The 20,078-nt window shown below is 40.3% G+C and overlaps 1 protein-coding gene across 4 annotated transcripts in view; it reads left to right on the top strand.

Moving 5' to 3' along the window:
• The first annotated feature begins 13,648 nt into the window (after window positions 1–13,648).
• The window catches only part of OPA1 (OPA1 mitochondrial dynamin like GTPase), an 82,744-nt gene continuing 76,314 nt past the window's right edge, over window positions 13,649–20,078 (top strand). For 3 of the 4 annotated variants that reach the window (XM_046658893.1, XM_046658891.1, XM_046658892.1), the window contains exon 1: window positions 13,650–13,859. In XM_046658893.1, coding sequence (XP_046514849.1) covers window positions 13,828–13,859 — 32 coding nt within the window. In that variant the 5' untranslated portion in view covers window positions 13,650–13,827. Of the gene's footprint in view, window positions 13,860–20,078 lie in introns of all 4 variants that reach the window. The other variant, XM_046658890.1, reaches the window with a different exon arrangement.

Raw genomic sequence — 20,078 nt, 5'->3', positions numbered from 1 at the left:
TAAGCGGGTAGAGCAAAGGGGACAAAGGAAGAAGGGGTTCTAATTTGTGTTTGTTTTATATACATATGTAACCCAATCCTGCTTGTTAAGAACTTCTTGGGTGCTGTGCATTCCTCTCATCTCTCCTACTGGTATAACCTGGTAAATGGATCACCGTGAGCGGATTCATTTTGACTTCTCTGAACGCAAGCGCCACTGCTCCTTAGATGGGTCTCCAGACTGGGAGATGGTTAGACTTCCCTCTCCCGGTGGTGTTTGTGAGCTGGATTTGGATTACAGCAGTTGTAGCAGCCTGCTGCCTCAACTGCTCATCTCAGCGCTTCCTACCACGGAGGAAACTTAAGACCACTCGAAGCGTTAGGGGCAAGGAGACTGTCAACAGCTTGCAAGGCTGTGGGAGCTGGTCCCTCTGCCAGGTACCAGTTCAACCTACTCTTGCTGAGGAGGTTGCTAGCACGCTGGAAAGGAGATTGGTACAGATACTATGCAGAATGACTTAAGGGCCAGTATATATTTCATTTCTTGGACAGGCCAAGTTTGAGAATAGGGAGGAGGTAGAGGATATGTTTTTAGTCTAAAAGGGAAACAAAGAGGAAATGTTCCAAAGCATAGAGCAAAAATACCTGCACGCTGGAGGAGAAGGTCTCAGAACCTGGGGAGTAGGCGAAAGAGATACTTCTGCAGACTTCAGGCATAACATTGGCCCAAAAGATGAGACAGTCATATAAGTGGTCAGAGATACAGGAAACTTCAAAACAAAGAAAAAACTCAATAGCAAAAGTTTTCAGTGATGGAAAGGTAGAAATGGAGTGAGGAAAAGAAGTGGTGTGTTGGTCAAGCATATATATGCATAACAGTGGTATGCTGGTAAAAGTTTAACTGGCTCTCCAAAAAAAAAGTATACATATATATGCATAAGTTCATTATAAATTTTACTGTGAATAAATGCTGATAATTTTGATGACTATTTCAGCAAAGAACTTGCTCAAATCATTGGCCTATGAGTTTAGATCTGCTATGATATTGATATTTTCCTATACATTAACAAGTAAGAGAAAGGTAAAACAATGAAGATGTATGTCAGAACTTAAGGCATGATGACATGCATGACTCTTTCCTGAGTCAGATCATAGTTTTCAAATAGTGGAAGAATATTTCCACAATTTTCTGTGCTATTCACAATGGAACAATCACAGACACAACACACGTTCAAATTTAACCTGTAGTATTACCATTTTTTCCATCACTTTCTTAAGACTAAACAATCAACAAAACAATCAATCAAGCCCTGGTTTGTAGTGTTTGCTGATGTCTATGGTGTAAATACTCCCACCATAACTGACTTCAAGTGACCAACAAGGTGTCACCGAACACAGAGTTGGGAAGAGAAGCACGATAGCACGTTGCTATATAGTATTTCCACAACACAGATATAATAAACCTAAATAACCACGTGCATAGAAAATAGTCTTTGTAATCAGTGATCATAGCTAACCTCTGGACTTCCTCAAATTCCTGTCCTCGTGACCCCTTTGAACCTGGATGTGTTTTTTCTGATCATTCTTAGGCTGAACCTTTGGTAGGGCTGAGGCCCCCTCAGAGTTCTGAATCTCTCTCAACTAGAGGAGGAGTACTTTTCCTCTTTCTAGTTTCTAGGAATCTCTACCCTCCAACTTTCACTTCTCTGAGGTCCTCTCTCTCCTCCAGGCCTCCTAACAAAATCTTGACACCAGACTTAGCTTTCAGAGAAAGATTTCACCAGACGAGCCTTTGAATTCTCCACACTTCTTTCCTGCTAACATCCCTGAGGCAAGGAAATTACAATAGCTGCCTACCTTTTCAATGGGGGAAGGAAAAGAGAAGTCTGCGGGGGGAAAAAATCCATAAAATCAGTTTCAAAAATGTATCTCACCTTGGTCATTTGTACAGCTGAAACAAGGCTTCAGTTTGAATGTTTACAAGGAGTCACATTTTCTCAGCCAACAAAGTATCTGACTAGCCATCCTCAATGCGGTTTTTTCTAATTACTAAAATACATGTGAAAACAATAAAAATGTGAAAATTTATAACAGTGAGAATAACCTCTAGCCAGAATCATGGAAGAATTACCACTAAGTACAAGATCTGTACAGCAGATTTAAAGATCTTAGCCATCAGTCAATACATACTTTGCCACATAAAACGAAGAAAACCCCCTGGCCTGGAAGAACAAGGAAGAAATAAAGAAAGACGAAGCCTGTGAAAAAATATTGTAGAAAGGAATGGAAAGTGATATTCTATGTAAAGGGGTAGCATAGGGCCTAGCACGTTAAATGAGTGTCCACTGGTAAGAGAAATCACAATAGTCATTATAATGGGAAGATCCAGAGACAGATCGTGTCCGTAACTTTATTATCTATGAGTTCATTCATGATGGGGACAAGGAAAAATTTTAGACAATAATTTTGCATTTTTAATATAATGAAAAAAGCTTGACCTCTAAAATACAGACACAGAAAGCAATAAAGGTAAGTAAAGAAAATATTTTAAGATTTACAATGCAAGACTAAATTTAAAAACTACCTAGAGGGCAAGAAAAAGCCACATTGCCACTGCAGAAAATGAAATTTGTGACTTGGAATACAAACTTGAGATTTCTTTTTAGATTGCAGGAAAAAAAAGACAAAGGTATAAAACGCATTAAAAATAAGAAAATGGAGTGTGAAGAAGAGGTGAGAGCGACCCCTGGGCTGACCAAAGGCCACACACTGCTGCATCTCCACATCCAGCACCACTGTCCCAACGTCGCCAACACGCCCAAGGGAAAGGCTGAAGGGGATGCTAAAGAAGACAAAGCCAAGACAAAGCCAAGGCAAAGGACGAACCACAGAGGAGATCTACAAGATTCTCTGCTAAACCTGCTCCTCCAAAGCCAGAGCCCAAGCCTAAAAAAGCCCCTGAAAAGAAAGGAGAGAAGGTACCCAAAGGGAAAAAGGGGAAGGCTGATGCTGGTAAGGATGGAAATAACACTGCAGGAAATGGAGATGCCAAAACAGACCAGGCACAGAAAGCTGGAGGTGCTGGAGAAGCCAAGTGAAGCGTGTGCATTTTTGATAACTGTGTACTTCTGGTGACTGTACAGTTTGAAATACTAATTTTTATCAAGTTTTATAAAAATGCAGAATTTTGTTTTACTTTTTTTTTTAAGCTATGTTGTTAGCACATGGAACGCTTCATTGTTGTTTTTTGGGGAAGGTCATATGTCACTAATAGAATGTCTCCAAAGCTGGATCGACATGGGGGAAAAAACAGCTTTCCCTTCTAGTTTTGAGAGACCTTCCTCTTGGTTCCCAGGAGGGATCTCTTGACGTTGACGCACATGAGCCACCTTGGTACTGGTGGCGTGGAAAAACTAAAATTCGTGTTCATGTCCTCTTCACCCTCTCCGCCTTCAGCATGTAACTGACTCCCTTAAACCCAGAGACCTCTTGAGACCTGAGCCCCCAAAATTGGTTACTGGTATGTCAGGCAATCTGGACTGTCCAGTGTCACCATTGAGATGGCATCCCTCAAAAGAGCAGCAGTTGCTTTTTTAGATTGTGGATCTTCAGATTGATAATTCTGCCATTTTCATTTCATTTCCTGAAAGTCAGGGTGGGCTTGTGAAAAGTTGTTAAACAACATACTAATAGTGAAATGTCAACCCTCACTCTAAATGTTCTCTGTTCCGAGCATCACATGAAGGCTTCGTTGGTTTTTATAGTGGCTTTCTGATTTTGGTAGTCCATGGAGAAGGGAGTTTGAAGGTTGTTGTATACTGTTAATGATTGTCTGCCCATGTCCTAGCTGAAATATCATGATTGTTTATGAAAAGTATCTTTAATAAAGCTGGATACAGTTTGGCTTGGGAAAAAAAGAGAAAAGGATAAATATGAAGAACAAAGGTTAGAAATATAATTTTAAAACTCCAGCTATTCCCAGGTGTGGCTGGGCTGGATAAACTTGATACTTTGTGACCAGAAACCAGGCAAGCAAAGGGTTACTGAAAATCTGATCCGTAACTAAACACTGTCTGTCAAGTGTTTCCAGACAAGGAGAAAATGAAATGTGCTGTTTTTCAGAAGTTGATGTCCTTGTTTTTGCAGATGCTGCCATCCTACGGTGAAACTTACATGGTTGCAGCAGGACCCCTGCAAATTGCTCCAGCTCTAAATGGCACGTTGCATTAAAGCTGTTATGTAGTCGAATTGAACCCATTAAGTAATGGCCTGCACACGTGCCCTGATAAGGCCCAGTTGTTACACAGTTGTAACATATCTGCTGCACTCTGGTGTATAAAACCTCCAACTGCACTAAGCTAGGGGCGGGGCCCTGCTTTGGCAGCTAGTCCTGGTGTTCTCCATGGCTTGTGCAAGCAATAAACCTTTTTTCTTTACCCACTTCAGCCTTGGTTGTGCTTTTCTGTTCTACTCTCAAAAGGAGACAGACCCATTGAGCTCGAATTACAACTTCACGTGCACACATACTGGAACACACATACACACACCTTTTCTCTCCCTAGTATCACAGAGAGATCAGTCAAAAGAATTTAAATGGAGCTGTGTAGTAGGTAGAATAAAGTCCTCCACAAAGTCTGCATTAATCCCTGGAACCTGTGTGTTTGGCAAATGGGCATTAAGGATACAGATGGAATTAAGTTGTTGATCAGGTGACTTTAAAGTAGGACGATTATCCTGGATTATCTGGGTGGACCCAATGTAACCAGAGGGGTCCCTAAAAGTGGAAGAGTAAGGCGGAAGAATTAGTGTCAGAGTGATGCAATGTGAGAAAGAGTCGACCAGCTATTGCTGGCTTTGAAGACAGAAATGAGCCAGAAGACAAGGAACGTGGGCAGCCTCTAAAAGCGGGAAAAAGCAGAAAAATGGATTCTCCCCTGGAGGCCCCTGAAAGGTCCTAGCACTGTAGACACTTGGCTTTTAGCCCAGTGAGATGCATTTACTTCTGACCTCTAGAACTATAAATAATAAGTTTGCTTTGTTTTAAGCCGTTATGGCTGGGGTAATTTATAACAGCAGCAATAGGAATCTAATACAGCTGGAATGAGTTCTCCACAGCACGCAGGTTATTTGCCTTTCATATTCATCTTCTGCTCCTCCTTCACACTAATGAGACTGCCTTTGTCTCAGATGCATTTTATTTTCCCTCATGTTTTTTTACAAGAAACGTGATACATTTTTACATTTTTATAATGAAAACGTTCAAACACATACAAAGTGAACAGAAAAGTATAATGAACGCTTATGTACCTACCACCCAGCTTCCACAGTTATCAGCATTTTGCATTCTTGTTTCATCTCATTTCCACCCACTTCAACACTCCCCACTCAATTGTCTTTTATAGATTTATGTAAAATGTACCTACACATATCAGAAATGTGAAAGGAATGAATCTTAGCTGTACATTTTGACAAATGCATACATCCATGTAACCCAGACTCCTATCACATGAACATTTCCATCTCCCCGGAAAGTTCCTCAATGTTCCTTTCCCACTTCCAACACCTATTTTCCCTGTTCTAGAACATCACATAAATGAAATCAGATAGAATGTCCTCTTTTGAGTTCAGCATGTCTGTTAGACTCATTCATGTTGCTACATGTATCAGCAGTTCATTCCTGTTCGTTGTTGACTTGTATTTCCCTGTATAAATTTGCTTCTCCATTTTCTTACTGATGAACATTTGATTAGGTTCCAGTTTCTGGCTATTGCGAATAACGCTGCTATGAACATTCTTGTGCAAGCCTTTTTGTACATATGTGTTTTTATCTCTTTTGGATAAATCCCTAAGAGTGGAATTGCTGGACCAAAGGGAATGTGTACATCGGACTTCGTAAAACATGCCAAATATTTTTCAGTGGTTGTACCATTTTACATTCCTCCCAGCCGTGTCTAAGAGTTCTGGTTACTCTGCACGCTCACCGAACTTGGTATTGTCAGTTTTTGTAATTCCAGCAGTTTCAGTGAAGATACAGTGCTATCTCCTTGTGGTCTTAATTTGCATTTCCCTGATGACTAATAACATTGAGCACTTGGTTGATGTGTTCTTTGACTATTTATATATATATATATATATGTCTTCTTTTGTGCAGTGTTTGAATTTTTTCCCCATTTTTAAATGGGTTGTGTCTTAGTCCTTTGGGCTGTTATAACAAAATACCATAAACTGGGTAGCTTGTGAAGAACACAAATTCATGTCTTACAGTTCTAGAGGCTGGGAAGTCCAAGATCGAGGTGCCAGCATGGTCTTGTTCTGGTCAGTGAGAGTCTGCTTCCTGGTTCATTTACGAATGTCTTCTCCCTGTAACCTTGCATGGTGGAAGGGGCTAGGGAACTCTGTGGGGTCTCTTTTATCAAAGGATGAATCCCATTCATGAGGGCTCTACCCACATGACTTAAGCACTTCCCAAAAGTCTCACCTCCTAATATCATTACACTGGGCATTAGGATTTCAACATATGAGTTTTGGAGGGACACAAAAATTCAAACCATACTAGGTTGTTTATCCTAATGCTGAGTTGTAAGAGTTTCTTTTATATTCTGGATATGAGTCCTTTGTCAGATATATATTCTAAAAATATTTTCTCCCAATTTGAGGTTTGCCTATTCATTTTCTCAGCAGTGTTATTTGATGAGCAGTAGTATTTTAGTTTGATGAAGTCCAATTTACCAATTTTTTTATTTTATGGTACTACTTTCTGTGACCTAAGAAATCTCTGCCTACTCCCAAGTTGAAAATTATTCTTCAAAATTTTCTTCCAGAAGTTTTATAGTTTTTACTTTTACATTTAGGGCTATGTGTTTTACAATTTACAATTTAATTATACAATTTTTTGGTATGTATACTAGTTTTTATACATGATATAAACGTACTAAATTTTGTATATGGCATGTGTGTGGTATCTTTTTGCCATATGGATATCCAATTGTTCAAGCGCCAGTCATTAAAAAGACTTCTTCCTCCATTGAATACCTTTGGTGATTTTGTTAAAAACCAATTGACTCCACCAATGGAGATCTATTTCCGACTCCTCTATTCTGGTCCACCGATCTGTTTGTCTTTAGCCCAATACTACACTGTCTTGATTATAAGAGTTTTACATTAAGTCTTGAGGTCAGGTAGTTATAAATGCTCCAGCTTGGTTCTTTGTTTTGGACATTCTAGGCTCTTTGCATTTCTACATAAATTTTAGAATATTTTGATAATTTATACAATAAATGCCTGCTGAGATTACGTTGGAAATGGGTTGAATATATAATCTACTAATTTCCCCCACTAACTGGGGGAAAATTGGTATCTCAACAATATTGAGTCTACTAGTCCACGGACACAGCACATCTCTCCACTTATTTGTCTTCTTTAATTTTTCTCAGGAGTACTTTGCAGTTATCTGTGTTTAGGATTTGTATATCTTTTGTTAAATTTATCATAATTTTATATATATAAATATGTATGTATACACCTATGTATGTGTGAGTGTATATGTATATGTGTGTATATATATATATATATATATATATTGCTACTAAGAATGGAATCTTTTTCATTTAATTTTCAGGTTGTATTAGTTTCCTGTGTCTACTATAACAAATGGCCAAAACTGGGTGGCTTAAGACAATGGAAATTTATTCTCTCACAGTTCTGGAGGTCCAAAGTAAATGATCAGTATCATGAGGATGAAATTAAAGTGTCAGCAGAGCTGCACTACCAGTGGACATAGAGAATTTGTTCCTTGACTACTCCATCTGCTGATGGTCACCAGCATTCCTTGGCTTGTGGCTGCATCACTCCAGAGTCTACCTCTGTCTTTGCATTGTCTTCTCCTGCGTGTATGTGTGAAATCCCCCTCTTAAAAGAATACACATGATGGCATTTAGGACCCACCTGGGTAATCTAGAATACTCTCCCCATCTCAAGATGCTTAACTTAATAACATCTGCAAAGACTCTTTTGCCAAATAAGTAACATTTACAAATTTCAAGTATTAGGACCTGATATCTACACAGGTGTTTTTGGAAGTTTATAGAAACACAATTTTTAAAAAATATTGACTTGTATTCTGAGACTCTCCTTAACTAATTATTCCTAGCAGTTTATCTTTTTGATTGATTTCGTAGGATTTTCCAATGTAAACAATCATGTCATCTGAAAATGTTATGCCTTATATTGCTTTTTCTTGAATTATTGCATGCATGTAATAATTTTAGTCTTAAAATATAAACATTATAAAATAATGTGGATTTAATCACTTACAATTTAAAACTCTTGCACGGTTTCACAAAGGTTCATGTGACTCAGTTTCACCTTTATAGAGACAACTCTCAAGTCTGTATCGCAAACCTTAGCTCCCTCTGGAATTCCAGGACTTAATTTCTAATGCCTCATAGATTTTTCCACTCAGATAACTAGTTAATATCTCAGGATTAATCATCAACCCAAAGCCAGCATTGTCACCTCCCCTCCAAATTAGCTTTCTTATGTCTGTGACTGGCACTGGCACTACCAGTTCACTACAGCTTGAAACCCCCATCATCTTTGATTCCTCTCCCTGATTCTGCACTTAGTTTTCCATTGCTTTAAATACTCAAATATCCTTTTATGTGATCTCTCGCCTCTATCCCCATTACTATATTTTGATTCAGATCCCTTTCACTTGGCTTTCTTAATAGTCCCTTAGATGGTCTTCCTGACCCTCAATTTCTCTTTTCAAAAATTCACCCTTTTCTGTTTTTCCGGAATTATTTTTCTTAAGCCCACTTGATTATGCTATAGTTCTGCCCTGTAGCAGAACTGCTACCTTTTACTTGGTCTTCAGCATGTACTCCTTCCCATCTTTATCTTTTTATATATGTGTCTATCTGCCTAACAAGACCATGGTTACTTGAGAGTAGGGACTGGATTTTACTCTTTTTTTTTTTTTTTTTTATCCTCAGGCCAGAATTCACAGGAAATGATTTAGAAATGTTTGCTGATGAAGATTATGCCATGCTTTTCTGAGCAGGAGGGAGAGTTTGATAATGATGATGGTGCAAATAGGTGTGACTTAGCAAGTTTCCCTCCCCAGGAAACCACAGAGGAAGAGTGTAGTGTCCAGAAACTTGGGCATCTCCCAAGAAGAAGAATTTTGTAAAAGCTTCTATTGTAAAAATTTACATATAAAACTTAAGAAAACAAATCCAACTATTTCAATTTCCATTAATGTCTCCCATATCTCCCTTTCTGGAGATAGCTGACTCATTGAAAACTCTGAAAAGTTTCCTTTTGTACCAGAAGATGGAAAAACATCCTTACTGCCAGAGCTAGGCGATTCAGTGCCAAGAAGGCTGTGTGAACACCGTGTGCTTAGATCTTCACTAACTAAGCACCCAAGGCCTAAGTTTCTTTGTTTTGTCAACTCCTCACAAATTTATTGGTTCTTTGTCTAAAAAGTATAAAAGGTGCTGCCTTTGATCATCTCTTCAGGTTCTGTTCCTATGAGACCTCCATACACACAAATTAAATTTGCTTTTTTTTTCCTTCTGTTAATCTGTCTTGTGTCAATTTAATACCTAGACCAGCCAAAAGAATTCAAGAGTGGTGACGGGGAATTTCCCCCTCCTCAAAAACATCCACTTCTTTAAGTAAATAATACAGATGTTAACAAATTCAGAGTATAAAAGGGTTTATGATAAAACTAAGTCTTCCCTCCACTCATGACCCACCATCCTCAAGTCCTTCCCCAGCCCCTGCCTGGGAAGGAAAAACACTCCTCCTCTTTGTCTACTCTCTGAGTACTCTACTTCGCTTCTGACAGTTCTGGTCACCAAACGTGCAAAGGGTGAGCTGATACCCCTACACCAAGCAATTCTCAGATTCTCCAAATACCAGCTGGGTGTCCTGCAATTCAATCCCATTCTGAGACTATCTACTTGGAGACAGCATCAGACCCCACAGTTAAGGGCTCAGTCCCACAAGACTGGTCCCCTTCCTTATTTCAGACTCCAAGCACAAGTCCAGGTTGTTACCTGTACCTCTGACCAACCAGCTATAAATCAGAGGTTCCCATGAGCCCCTCCTCAGGTTCGATTTACTAGAGTGGCTCACAAACTCAGGAAAACAGTTTACTTACTAGATTACCAGTTTATTACAAATGATATGAATTAATAGCCAGATGAAGAGAAACATAGGGTGAGGTCCAGAAGGGTCCCAAGCACAGGAGCTTCAGTCCCCTTAGAATTTGGGTGTGCCATCCTCTAAGCACATGGATGCATTCTTGTTCACCAACCTCGAAGCTTTCTGAGCCTCATCCTTTTGTGTTTTTATGGAGGCTTCCTTACTTAGGTATAATTGACTAGATAACTGGCCATTGATGATTTACTCAACCTCCAGCCTCTCCCTGCCTCCTCAGAGGTGGGGGTGTGGAGAGTGGTGCTGAAATATCCAATCCTCTAGTCTCATGACTGGTTCCCCTGGCAACCAGCCCCCATCCTCAGAGGCTTTCCAAAAGTCGCCCCATTAACATAAACTCGGGTGTGGTTGAAAGGGACTTGTTATGAATAAGTAGTCACTCTTTTCACCTCTATCACTTTGGAGCAATGTCTAGAGGACAAAAAACACATAGTCTAAGAATAGATGCCCCTTTTGCTCTAATCACTTAGAAAAATACAAGAGTTTTGGGAGCTGTGGGCCAGGAAAGGGGACTAAGACCAAACATGTATTTCTTATTATAAATCACAATATTATACTGCACTTCACTAGGGCTGATCAACTCAAATACTTTCCTGGGTCAGGCATGTAAGATGAATAACACGGATGTTTTTGTTGCATGTGCCATCTTCAATTGTATTCTTTCGACACCACATAATTTACTCCCATAGTTATGTTCTTTACTTCTGCAAAAAAAAGAATGTTCTTTTTCATTGTTTTGGAAACACCTGAACTTCTCAAGTCTCTTTTCCTCACTTTTGATGTAAATAGTGGTTCCCCTTCCTCTTGATTTTACTAAGGGAAATAAACATGCAAGCTTCATGATATATAGCAATTGATGTACTCTTCAATTTCAGGAAGACTTGAGGAAAGAATGTGAACTGCTGGCGAGGACAAGCATGTCTGAAGGATAGAACCTATTTGGCTCTTTGTTGCAACTGATTTTTTTGCATGTAAGAATCAAGGATTGATGTTGTCAGAGCTGGTATTTTAAGAGAAAATAGAATTTTTTTAATGTGAAATTTCTTGGTTTCGACAAATCCAATAGTATTCTTAAAACACTGGATAGCCCAACACAAGCCAAATAAAATAGGTCTGCAGGCTGAATTTGGACCAATGGTAGCAGTTTTATCACACAATATTCTGTGCTTTTTTTCTCATGTGATACTACATATTGGAGATTGTTCCTTATCAGGACAAAGAAATCTAACTCATAGGCTTTCTTGGCCAATATGAATATAACTTATTTAGCTCCTATCTGTGGACATTTATGTTACTAAATTAATTAAACAAAGAAGGCCATTAGTTTGAGGTGGTCTAATGCCTTGGCAGCCCACCAAGCAAACCAAACCCTAAGCTTGTAAATGTCTCAAGGTTAAGAAATTGAAACCTCAGACAGCTAATTACAAATAGCCAACCAGGTTTTCCCAAATAAGGCAACCACTTAAGCTATAGCTAATCAAATAATTTCCTTGCTTCGCTTCCTGTCTTTTCTGCAAAAAATCTTGCACCTAGCTCCTGTGGGTGGAGCACTCCTAACCACTTTAGCTTGAAACTGCCTGACTTGAAAGAAGTTTTGGTCAAATAAACTCTTAAAATTTTTAATATGCCTCAGTTTATCTTTTAATCATGTTGAATCCAACCTTTTGCTATTTCATACAATGCAGAAATACACACCATCCTGCATACATCCTTGCACATACATGAGAGTGATTCAGTAGGATAAACGCCTAGAGGTAGAATTGCAAAAGAAGGGTTTTGTAGGGCCAGCTGGGCGGCATAGTGTTTAAGTTCGCTGGTTCAGAGCCCAGGTGCGGACCTATGCAATGCTTATCAAGCCATGCTGTGGCAGGCATCCTACATATAAAGTAGAGGAAGATGGACATGGATGTTAGCTCAGGGCCAGTCTTCCTCAGCAAAAAGAGGAGGACTGGCGGGGGATGTTAGCTCAGGGCTAATCTTCCTCAAAAAGAAGGGCTTTGTAAAATGTAAGGATAACCCAGATATGAAAGGGGTTGCTATTATCTGGTTTCTCTCTCTCTCTCTTTTTTTTTTTTCTAAAACATCCAGGAAGTAACAGTAACAAGGAAATTTTTGTACAACTCTACAATCCTGGAAAGATCCACAGTTTGCACAGGTCGCTATAGCAAGTTCCTATCTAGACCTGCCATGAAAATAGTCACCACAATAAATATAATAAAGAAAATTCCCAGAGTCCTGAATTTGGGGAGTTTACTCCCAATGGCTGGGTCTGTACTTGCTGGTGTTGTGAATAGATGGATACTGACTTAGGATTTTGATGATTAATGGAAAAGGAATTTTCTTCACGCTTTGCATGTGTGGGGGGTGGTGCCCTTGAAGAGAAGAAGGGGCACAGGACCCTTTGATTTTGGTCCTGGCTATGCCACGAATTGACTTCTTTGCCTTTCACAGGGCCCATCCCTTTTATGGGCCCTAGTTTCCTGATAAAACATAAAATGATAAGAGTTAGAAGGGAAAAAGGTATTTAAAGCCATACAAGCGACTTAGATTACAGAAAGAGAAAATGAAGTTAGACAAAGGAAGGGGCCCAGGACCTCTGAGAGCTGGCACCCTTCATCATAGAGAGGTTTGGGAGAGGAGGAGGAACCAGCAAAAGAGGCTGGGCAGCAGCAGCTCCAGGAGAGAAAGGAGAATGTGATGGCCTGAAAGTGAAGAAAGGAAAGCTGACTCCGGAGGAGAGTGCTGGGCACCCAACATTCTGAGCTGAATGCTGACAGGTCTGTGACCACTGGCAATATGCAATTGTTGGAGACTTGACACAGGCCATTTGAACAAATTAAGAGCCAGATGAAAGCCAGCTAAAGAGTGAATGAACCAAATCACTTTTGATGCCTTTATAAACTGCATGAGGTTATTCCAAACCCATAGCTGGGCTAATTGATCTAAGCCTCTTGCAGCTCTGACCTTCAGAGACTCTAAAGCATTTAACCTGCCTATGACTCCTCCTCCTGTCTCCCAAGACTGTTGTGAAGATGAAAGCACTTTGTAAACAAAGACGCAGATGGAGAGGGTGGGGTAAAGGAGCAAGCGTTGTTTTTCATTGTTTTATTACTCTATTACTCAGTTGGGATTTGCTAGGCTCCTTCTGCTCCCTCAATACCTAAATTTTCTTAATTAGGTACCACCCAGTGAGAATTTATCAATCTGGATTTCACGTCCTTCACCCTACGTGTCCCTGCTCAACCCTTCACCCCTCGACTCTCCAAGTCTTTAACTTGGGAGGCTCGAATTCAGAATTACCACCCACAAAAGCGGACTGCGGGGAAGGGAACTACATTGGTCCTCTCTAGTGGCTCTGAGCGCATGCTCCAGTCCTCCGCGGACCGTTTGTGCTGCCCGCCTAGGAAGGGCGGGGTGGTGGTTTGCCTGACGGACTGAGTACGGGTGCCGGGCCGCTCTTGCGGAAGTCCGTGCGCCATTGAGAGCGCCGCAGTGGCTGCTCTGTGCCCTTGTTGCCGAGGGCCTCTTCCTGGGTCATTCCTGGAGCAGAAGCCTGACTGGGGCTGACACCGGGGCTCCCGCGTGGCCGTCTCGGCGCCTGTGTGACCTCCTTGCCGGCGGGATGTGGCGACTTCGCCGGGTCGCCGTGGCCTGGTAAGTGCGGGCACTGACCTGGCCCCGTTATTTCTGGGGCCTCCGGAAAACCGGGTTGTCCCATCACTACCTCCTGAATGTGCAGATTTTAACTCTCAGCCTAGGTGGAGGGCGGTGGAGCATTCCGGGATATTTTTGAGGATCTGGAGTGACAGGAGCCGTGGCTGGGCTTACCTGAGGTGCCGGCTCCAATGCTGGCCCTGTCCCTGTTCTGTGCCACGCGAAGATTCTGGGCGCCTTTGAGTCTTGGCCAGTCTCTATTGTCCTTTTGTCCCTGCCCCTTTCACCCTTCTGTCCTTGCTGTTATCTTTGTCTCTAGTTGCTTCTTGGTTTTGCCCTCTTCCTCCCCGGTCTCTGCTTCTATCCGTGTGTCACCGTCTCTGCGTCTCTCTTAACTCTCACAGTCTTTATCTTCTCCTTCCACGCCAGGCGTACATTGCTCTTGCAGGTCCTCTCGCTCTTCTCCTGGGGTGAAAGGGACTCCGCTGCGTGAACGTGATTTGGAGTCAGATCTGGAGCAGTGACGCATACGGTGTCAGAGATGGTGATTTGAGATACTCTCTTGATAGCAGCTTTTGACGGTGTTTAGGGAGGGAGCCTTGCTTTTGGATACAAAGTAGCGAATGTGGCAACACGTTTCTGATCACCTGTTATTGTTGCCCTGGCCTGGTCTAATCCTACGTAGAAAAATCATAGAAGTCTTTTCATTCTATGGCTTACTGTTTGCATTTTAATATGATTACATTTTACTTTATCTTTACATGTAGTTGTGTTCTAATATCCTTAGATACCTTCAGGTTTAATTCATTGTTGCAGGCATTTGATAAGAAGTAATACGCATCGAGCAAGGTTGGAAAAACTTGGTTTTCCTGAATTAGCCTCTAAACACCTGTCTTGAATTTTTTTTCACAACGTTTTAAGTGGTGTAGATAATTTCTAGTGTTTATAAGGAATGGAAGCCATTTGTTTTATGAAGGTGAACTTGAGTCTAAATCCAGGACGGGATGGTATACAATAGTTATAGTTTTAGTCAACTAGAATGATTAATTATTTTTAATCTCGTGGAATTTTAATTTAGGAGTAAATCCACAACTCCCGATAGTCAAGTAAGTTATTTACTACCTTTTTATTTCTACTCCTCAGTATTTACTGGGGAAACATATCTACTTTTCTTTAAATGAAAAGAGAAAAGACTTTGCAGAAAATAGCATACTTTGTAGGACAAATTAAGATATAGGAAAAACTTTAAAAATTGAGTTCAAAAACAAACGGATTGATAACTGATACTCGTTTATTCAATTGTGTGCTTTTGGCCTAAATTGTTTCTGAAGTTACTATGGATGCCGTAGAATCATGGTTAAAAGTGTCTTATGTTTATAGCACAGTTTAGCTACCTGCAGTAGTAGAGATGTCGAAGCTCAGAAGCCCCAAGCTCTGGAGTTTGTCTTTCGCTGTAGTTCCTCTGCATGGTATGAAGGAGTACATTTAAAAATTCCTATTTTTTAATGGATAGGAACATAAACTTTTTTGACATACATATCTAATACATGTTCATAGACGTGTAAGAAGACCATTGACCAACATTTGTTTAGGTGTAATAAATATTTGTGTGAAATGATTGAAAAAGAATTACATATTATCTAACCGTATAGTGGTAGAGGAGAGAAAATAGATGATTTCTGAGGTGGGGAAAGCCTTGTTTTGCTTCACATTTGATTTTTAGTTTGGCTGAATATAGACGTCTATATTCAAAATCTTTTTCTCTCAAAACTGTGAAGGCATTGCTACTTTTTTTTTCTAGGATCCTTTGTTACTACTACAAACCATCAAGACAATCTGATTTTTGCATGTTTGTGGGATGTTTTGCCCATCATGGAAGCTTTTAGACGTTGGCTTGCTCTTAAATTTCTCAAGGCTTTGCCCAGATGTAGGTCTTTTTCCCCCTCTACTCTTCTGCTTGGTACTCACTCGGCCTTTCTGTTAAAAAGAATCTTTAGTTCTGGGAAATTTTTCTTATTTCTTTATTTTCTTCCTTTCGTTTTTCCTGTTCTTTTCTTTTTAGATGCCCATTAGGTGAATATTCTTCTTCTTAAATTGATTCTGTATGTCTCTGATTTCCAAAATGTGATCTGTGCCCATCAACTGTTAAAAAAAAAAAAAAAGTGTGCATGGACTGCAAAATGTGTATGTGCACACTTATTTTTAAATTATATATGTGTGTACATCTGTACTAATTATTTGCATTATAAATCTACCCTAACATAATCTTGAAGGATGAGATACAAAAAATCCTGTATCTAGAAGCTTTGGTACTTTCTTTCTGAATCCCAGTGGATCATTTTTTGCACCGTTTAGGATTCATTCCGCACACGCACCCACACCCACACCCACTCTAGGTACTGCTTTTCTGAGTCACTTCACTTTTCTCTCATGGTTTCCACCTTTTTTCTTTATGTTCTAAATTCTGGAGAATTTCCTTAATTCATTTTCTGGTGGTGCTATTCTTTTTTTTTTTTGGCCATTATGGCTTTAATTTCCATGCACTCCTTTTTAACATTTATTAAACTCTTAAAGGACATGTTTAATTCTAAAACTTTGTATTTGTTTGTGAAATTTTGTTCTTTGTTTGCTATTTTTAATAACAACCTGCTTTTATTTTGTATCTACAATATCTTTAAGAAGCCTCCTGAGAATATTAATTAGAATTTCATCTCTCTGCTTTTTCCAGGATTAATAATGTTGTTTATCTTGGTCCTCATTTCTGGTGTTCTACAAGAGTCTGGTTATCTAATCATATTTAAACATGAAGAACTAATGATTGACATAGATGCCTTGTGGGTTACCCCTGAAGAGAAGGCTGATTTTGCAAGCTGTGTTGTAGGTGTGTGATGTAAACCTAGCAGGCTTCATTTTAGGGCTTTCAGAGAGTGGGCAGGTGATCTGATCTTGTTACAAATGCCAGTATTGTTGGGACTCACTCTGGAAAGGACCACAGCCCCCCTGCACACGTGTGCGCACACTCACCCACTCTGGGGCCTTAGCTCTTGCCTGCCAGATTGCTCAGTCTCTGGGCAAGTGTTGCTGTTAATGCTCAGCTACATTGGAATGGGGTGAACGTGCTTCAGTAAATCTCAATTTCTTCTCCTCTTTTTACTCTCTTACTTGTGTCTCAAGAGGACCCTGTTGTGAAAAATAGTCTCTCCTGTGTGAGCGTCATCATGAATTAGAAGCTCTAGGAGTAATTCTTGACGATGCCCTTCCAAGTACTAGGATTTTGCTTTGAGTCAGTTGTCTTCTATCAGTAGACGAATTGAAGAACATTTTACGTGTAGTTCCTGACTTGGATTACCATACGGTCTGTCCCTGTCGCCACCCACAGCTATCGCCACCTCCTCTGTGGAAATAGGAATTTTAGGGGGTTAGAAGTGAAAAAGAAAGGAAGTAATGAAAAGCCAAACATCTTAGGGATGTGACCACTCAGGCTTGGAGTTCATCTGTTTAGATATATATTTGGTTTTAATTCCTTCTAAAAAAAGCCAACAACTTTTTAGGGTTAAAAGACCATCCATTCATAAATTAGTGGAGGTTAGCACAATTAATGGTAAGCAAAATAGACAGGATCCTGGCCTGATGAAGATTGCAGTTTACGGATAGAGACAAACATTAATCCAGTAATAACATTACAGGCACACCTTGGAGATGTTGCAGGTTCCAGACCACCGTGATAGAGCAAATATCACAGTAAAGCGAGTCACACGAATTTTTTGGTTTCCCAGTGCATATAAAAGTTATGTTTACATTCTACTATGGTCTGTTAAGTGTGAAGTAGCATTATGTTTACAAAAACAATGTACACTCCTTAATTAAAAACACTATTGCTAAAAAATGCTAACCATCATCTGAGCCTTCAGCGAGTCATAATCTTTTTGCTGCTGGAGGATCTTGCCTTGATGTTGATGGCTGCTGACTGATCAGGGTGATGCTTGCTGAAGGTTGGGGTGGCTGTGGCATTTTCTTAAAATAAGACATCAGTGAAGTTTGCTCCGTTGATGGACTCTTCCTTTAATCAAGATTTTTCTGTAGTGTGCGATGCTGTTTAATAGCATTTTACCCAGAGCAGAACTTCTTTCAAAATTGGATCCAGTCCTCTCAAAGCCTGCTGCTGCTTTATCAACTAAGTTTATTTAGTATTCTAAATACTTTGTTGTCATTTCAACAGTCTTCACAGCATCTTCACCAGGAATAGATTCGAGCTCAAGAAACCACTTTCTTTGCTCATCTGTAAGAAGAAACTCCTCATCTATTAAAGTTTTATCATGAGATTGCAGCAATTCAGTCACATCTTCAGGCTCCAGTTTTTCTTTTTGGCGAGGAAGATTGGCCCTGAGCTAACATCTGTGACCATCTTTCTCTATTTTGTGTGTGGGAGGGACGCTGCCACAGCAGAGCTTGATGAGTGGTGTGTAGGTCTGCACCCGGAATCTGAACCCATAAACCCCAGGCCGCTGAAGCAGAGCACGCAAACTTAACCATTATGCTACTGGGCCAGCCCCTCGACTTCTAATTCTAGTTCTCTTGCTGTTTCCACCACAACTGGAGTTACTTCCTGCATTGACATCTTGGAAAAAAAAAGTCATCCATGAGGGTTGGAATCAACTTCTAAACTCCTGTTAATGTTGATGTTTTGACCTTTTCCCATGAATCACGAGTGTTCTTAATGGCATCTAAAATGGTGAATCCTTTCTAGAATGTTTTCAATTTACTTTGCCCAGATCCATCAGAGGAATCACTTTCCATGGCAGCTATAGCTTTATGAATTGTATTTCCATACCCTTCTCCCTATCTGGAATTTCTTTCCCAATTTTTGACTCTTTACTTCTCACCTGACTAGTAAGTTTTACTTTTTCTGGGAAATTTCCACTGACCGCTTCAACCCTTAGGGATCACTTGCTTTCTTGTGAACTCTCGTACCACTTAACTGTCTCTACTGCTCCTTTGACATGGAGGCATTTGTCGTGTTATTAATTTTCATGTGTGTGTGATCGCTGGGACAGAGTCCATTTTGAGGCTAAGATAAGGACTTTGCTTTTTATATTTGCTGAGTTTGAGATCAGGTGAATTTAATTTCTTGTTTAATAAAAGAAGGCAGGAACTTACTTTTTATACGATGAGGGAAATAATGATTTATCTTGGAAGCAGAGCTTTAAAAAAAAAAGTGCAGAATGTTTACCAACTTCTAAAAAGAGGATCAGTGTTTTGGGGACCAGAAGAACCTTTACATGTAGAATTGTAAATGAGCAGTGTGCCTAAACCTGCGATGTGTTTTTCTCCTACTGAGTCCCATTTTTCTCAGGTTGCCTGAGTTGGAGGGTTCCTGTAGAGTCTTGAATCAGAGCAAGGCCTAGTGTTATCCTCGGGGTTCCAGAGCAGCTGGCAAGTGCTCCAAAATGTCACCTCAGCCTCCTATCTGCGGTTGCACCTGTTTGTGCATCCACTGCTTCTCACACCCTACCCACTGGTGTCTCTTGTGGAAACAATTTGGCCTTTATTGTCAGACTGATCTGAGTTTCATTCCCTTTTCCACTGTTTACTAGTCATTCTACCGTAGGCAAGGCACAGTTTAAAAAGCAAATTGGGGGGCTGGCCCCGTGGCCGAGCGGTTAAGTTCGTGCGCTCCGCTGCAGGCGGCCCAGTGTTTCGTTGGTTCGAATCCTGGGCGCGGACATGACACTGCTCATCAAACCACGCTGAGGCAACGTCCCACATGCCACAACTAGAAGGACCCACAACAAAGAATATACAACTATGTACCGGGGGGCTTTGGGGAGAAAAAGGAAAAAATAAAATCTTAAAAAAAAAAAAAAAAAAGCAAATTGGTAAAATAAGGATAGTTACCTTACTGGGTTTTTCTGAGAGTTAACAGTAGCATTTGTGAAAACATCTAGCGTAACACCTGGCACTTAAGTACCCCTTTTTCCCCCACTATCCTTCACAATGTTGTTCTGTGGTCCTTGGTTCCTTTTACTTAAGAAGTTTCTAGTCCTCTGTAATTAAATGAATTAATATTTTAAAGCCACTTAGAACCAGGCCTGACCCATTAAGCCCTCTGAATGTGTGTTGAACAAGATAAATAATCAGGCATATAGTTGTTGGTAAACTTTCATTCTCTGCCAGGAAGGAGAAGAGGGAAGAGCTGAGACAGTAGTGTGCACCTTTAGA

This window comes from Equus quagga, chromosome 4 (genome assembly GCF_021613505.1).
Source record: "Equus quagga isolate Etosha38 chromosome 4, UCLA_HA_Equagga_1.0, whole genome shotgun sequence".
Taxonomy (NCBI): Eukaryota; Metazoa; Chordata; class Mammalia; order Perissodactyla; family Equidae; genus Equus; species Equus quagga.
Note: the sequence above shows the minus strand (reverse complement) of the source record. Positions and strands in the feature narration are given on the sequence as shown.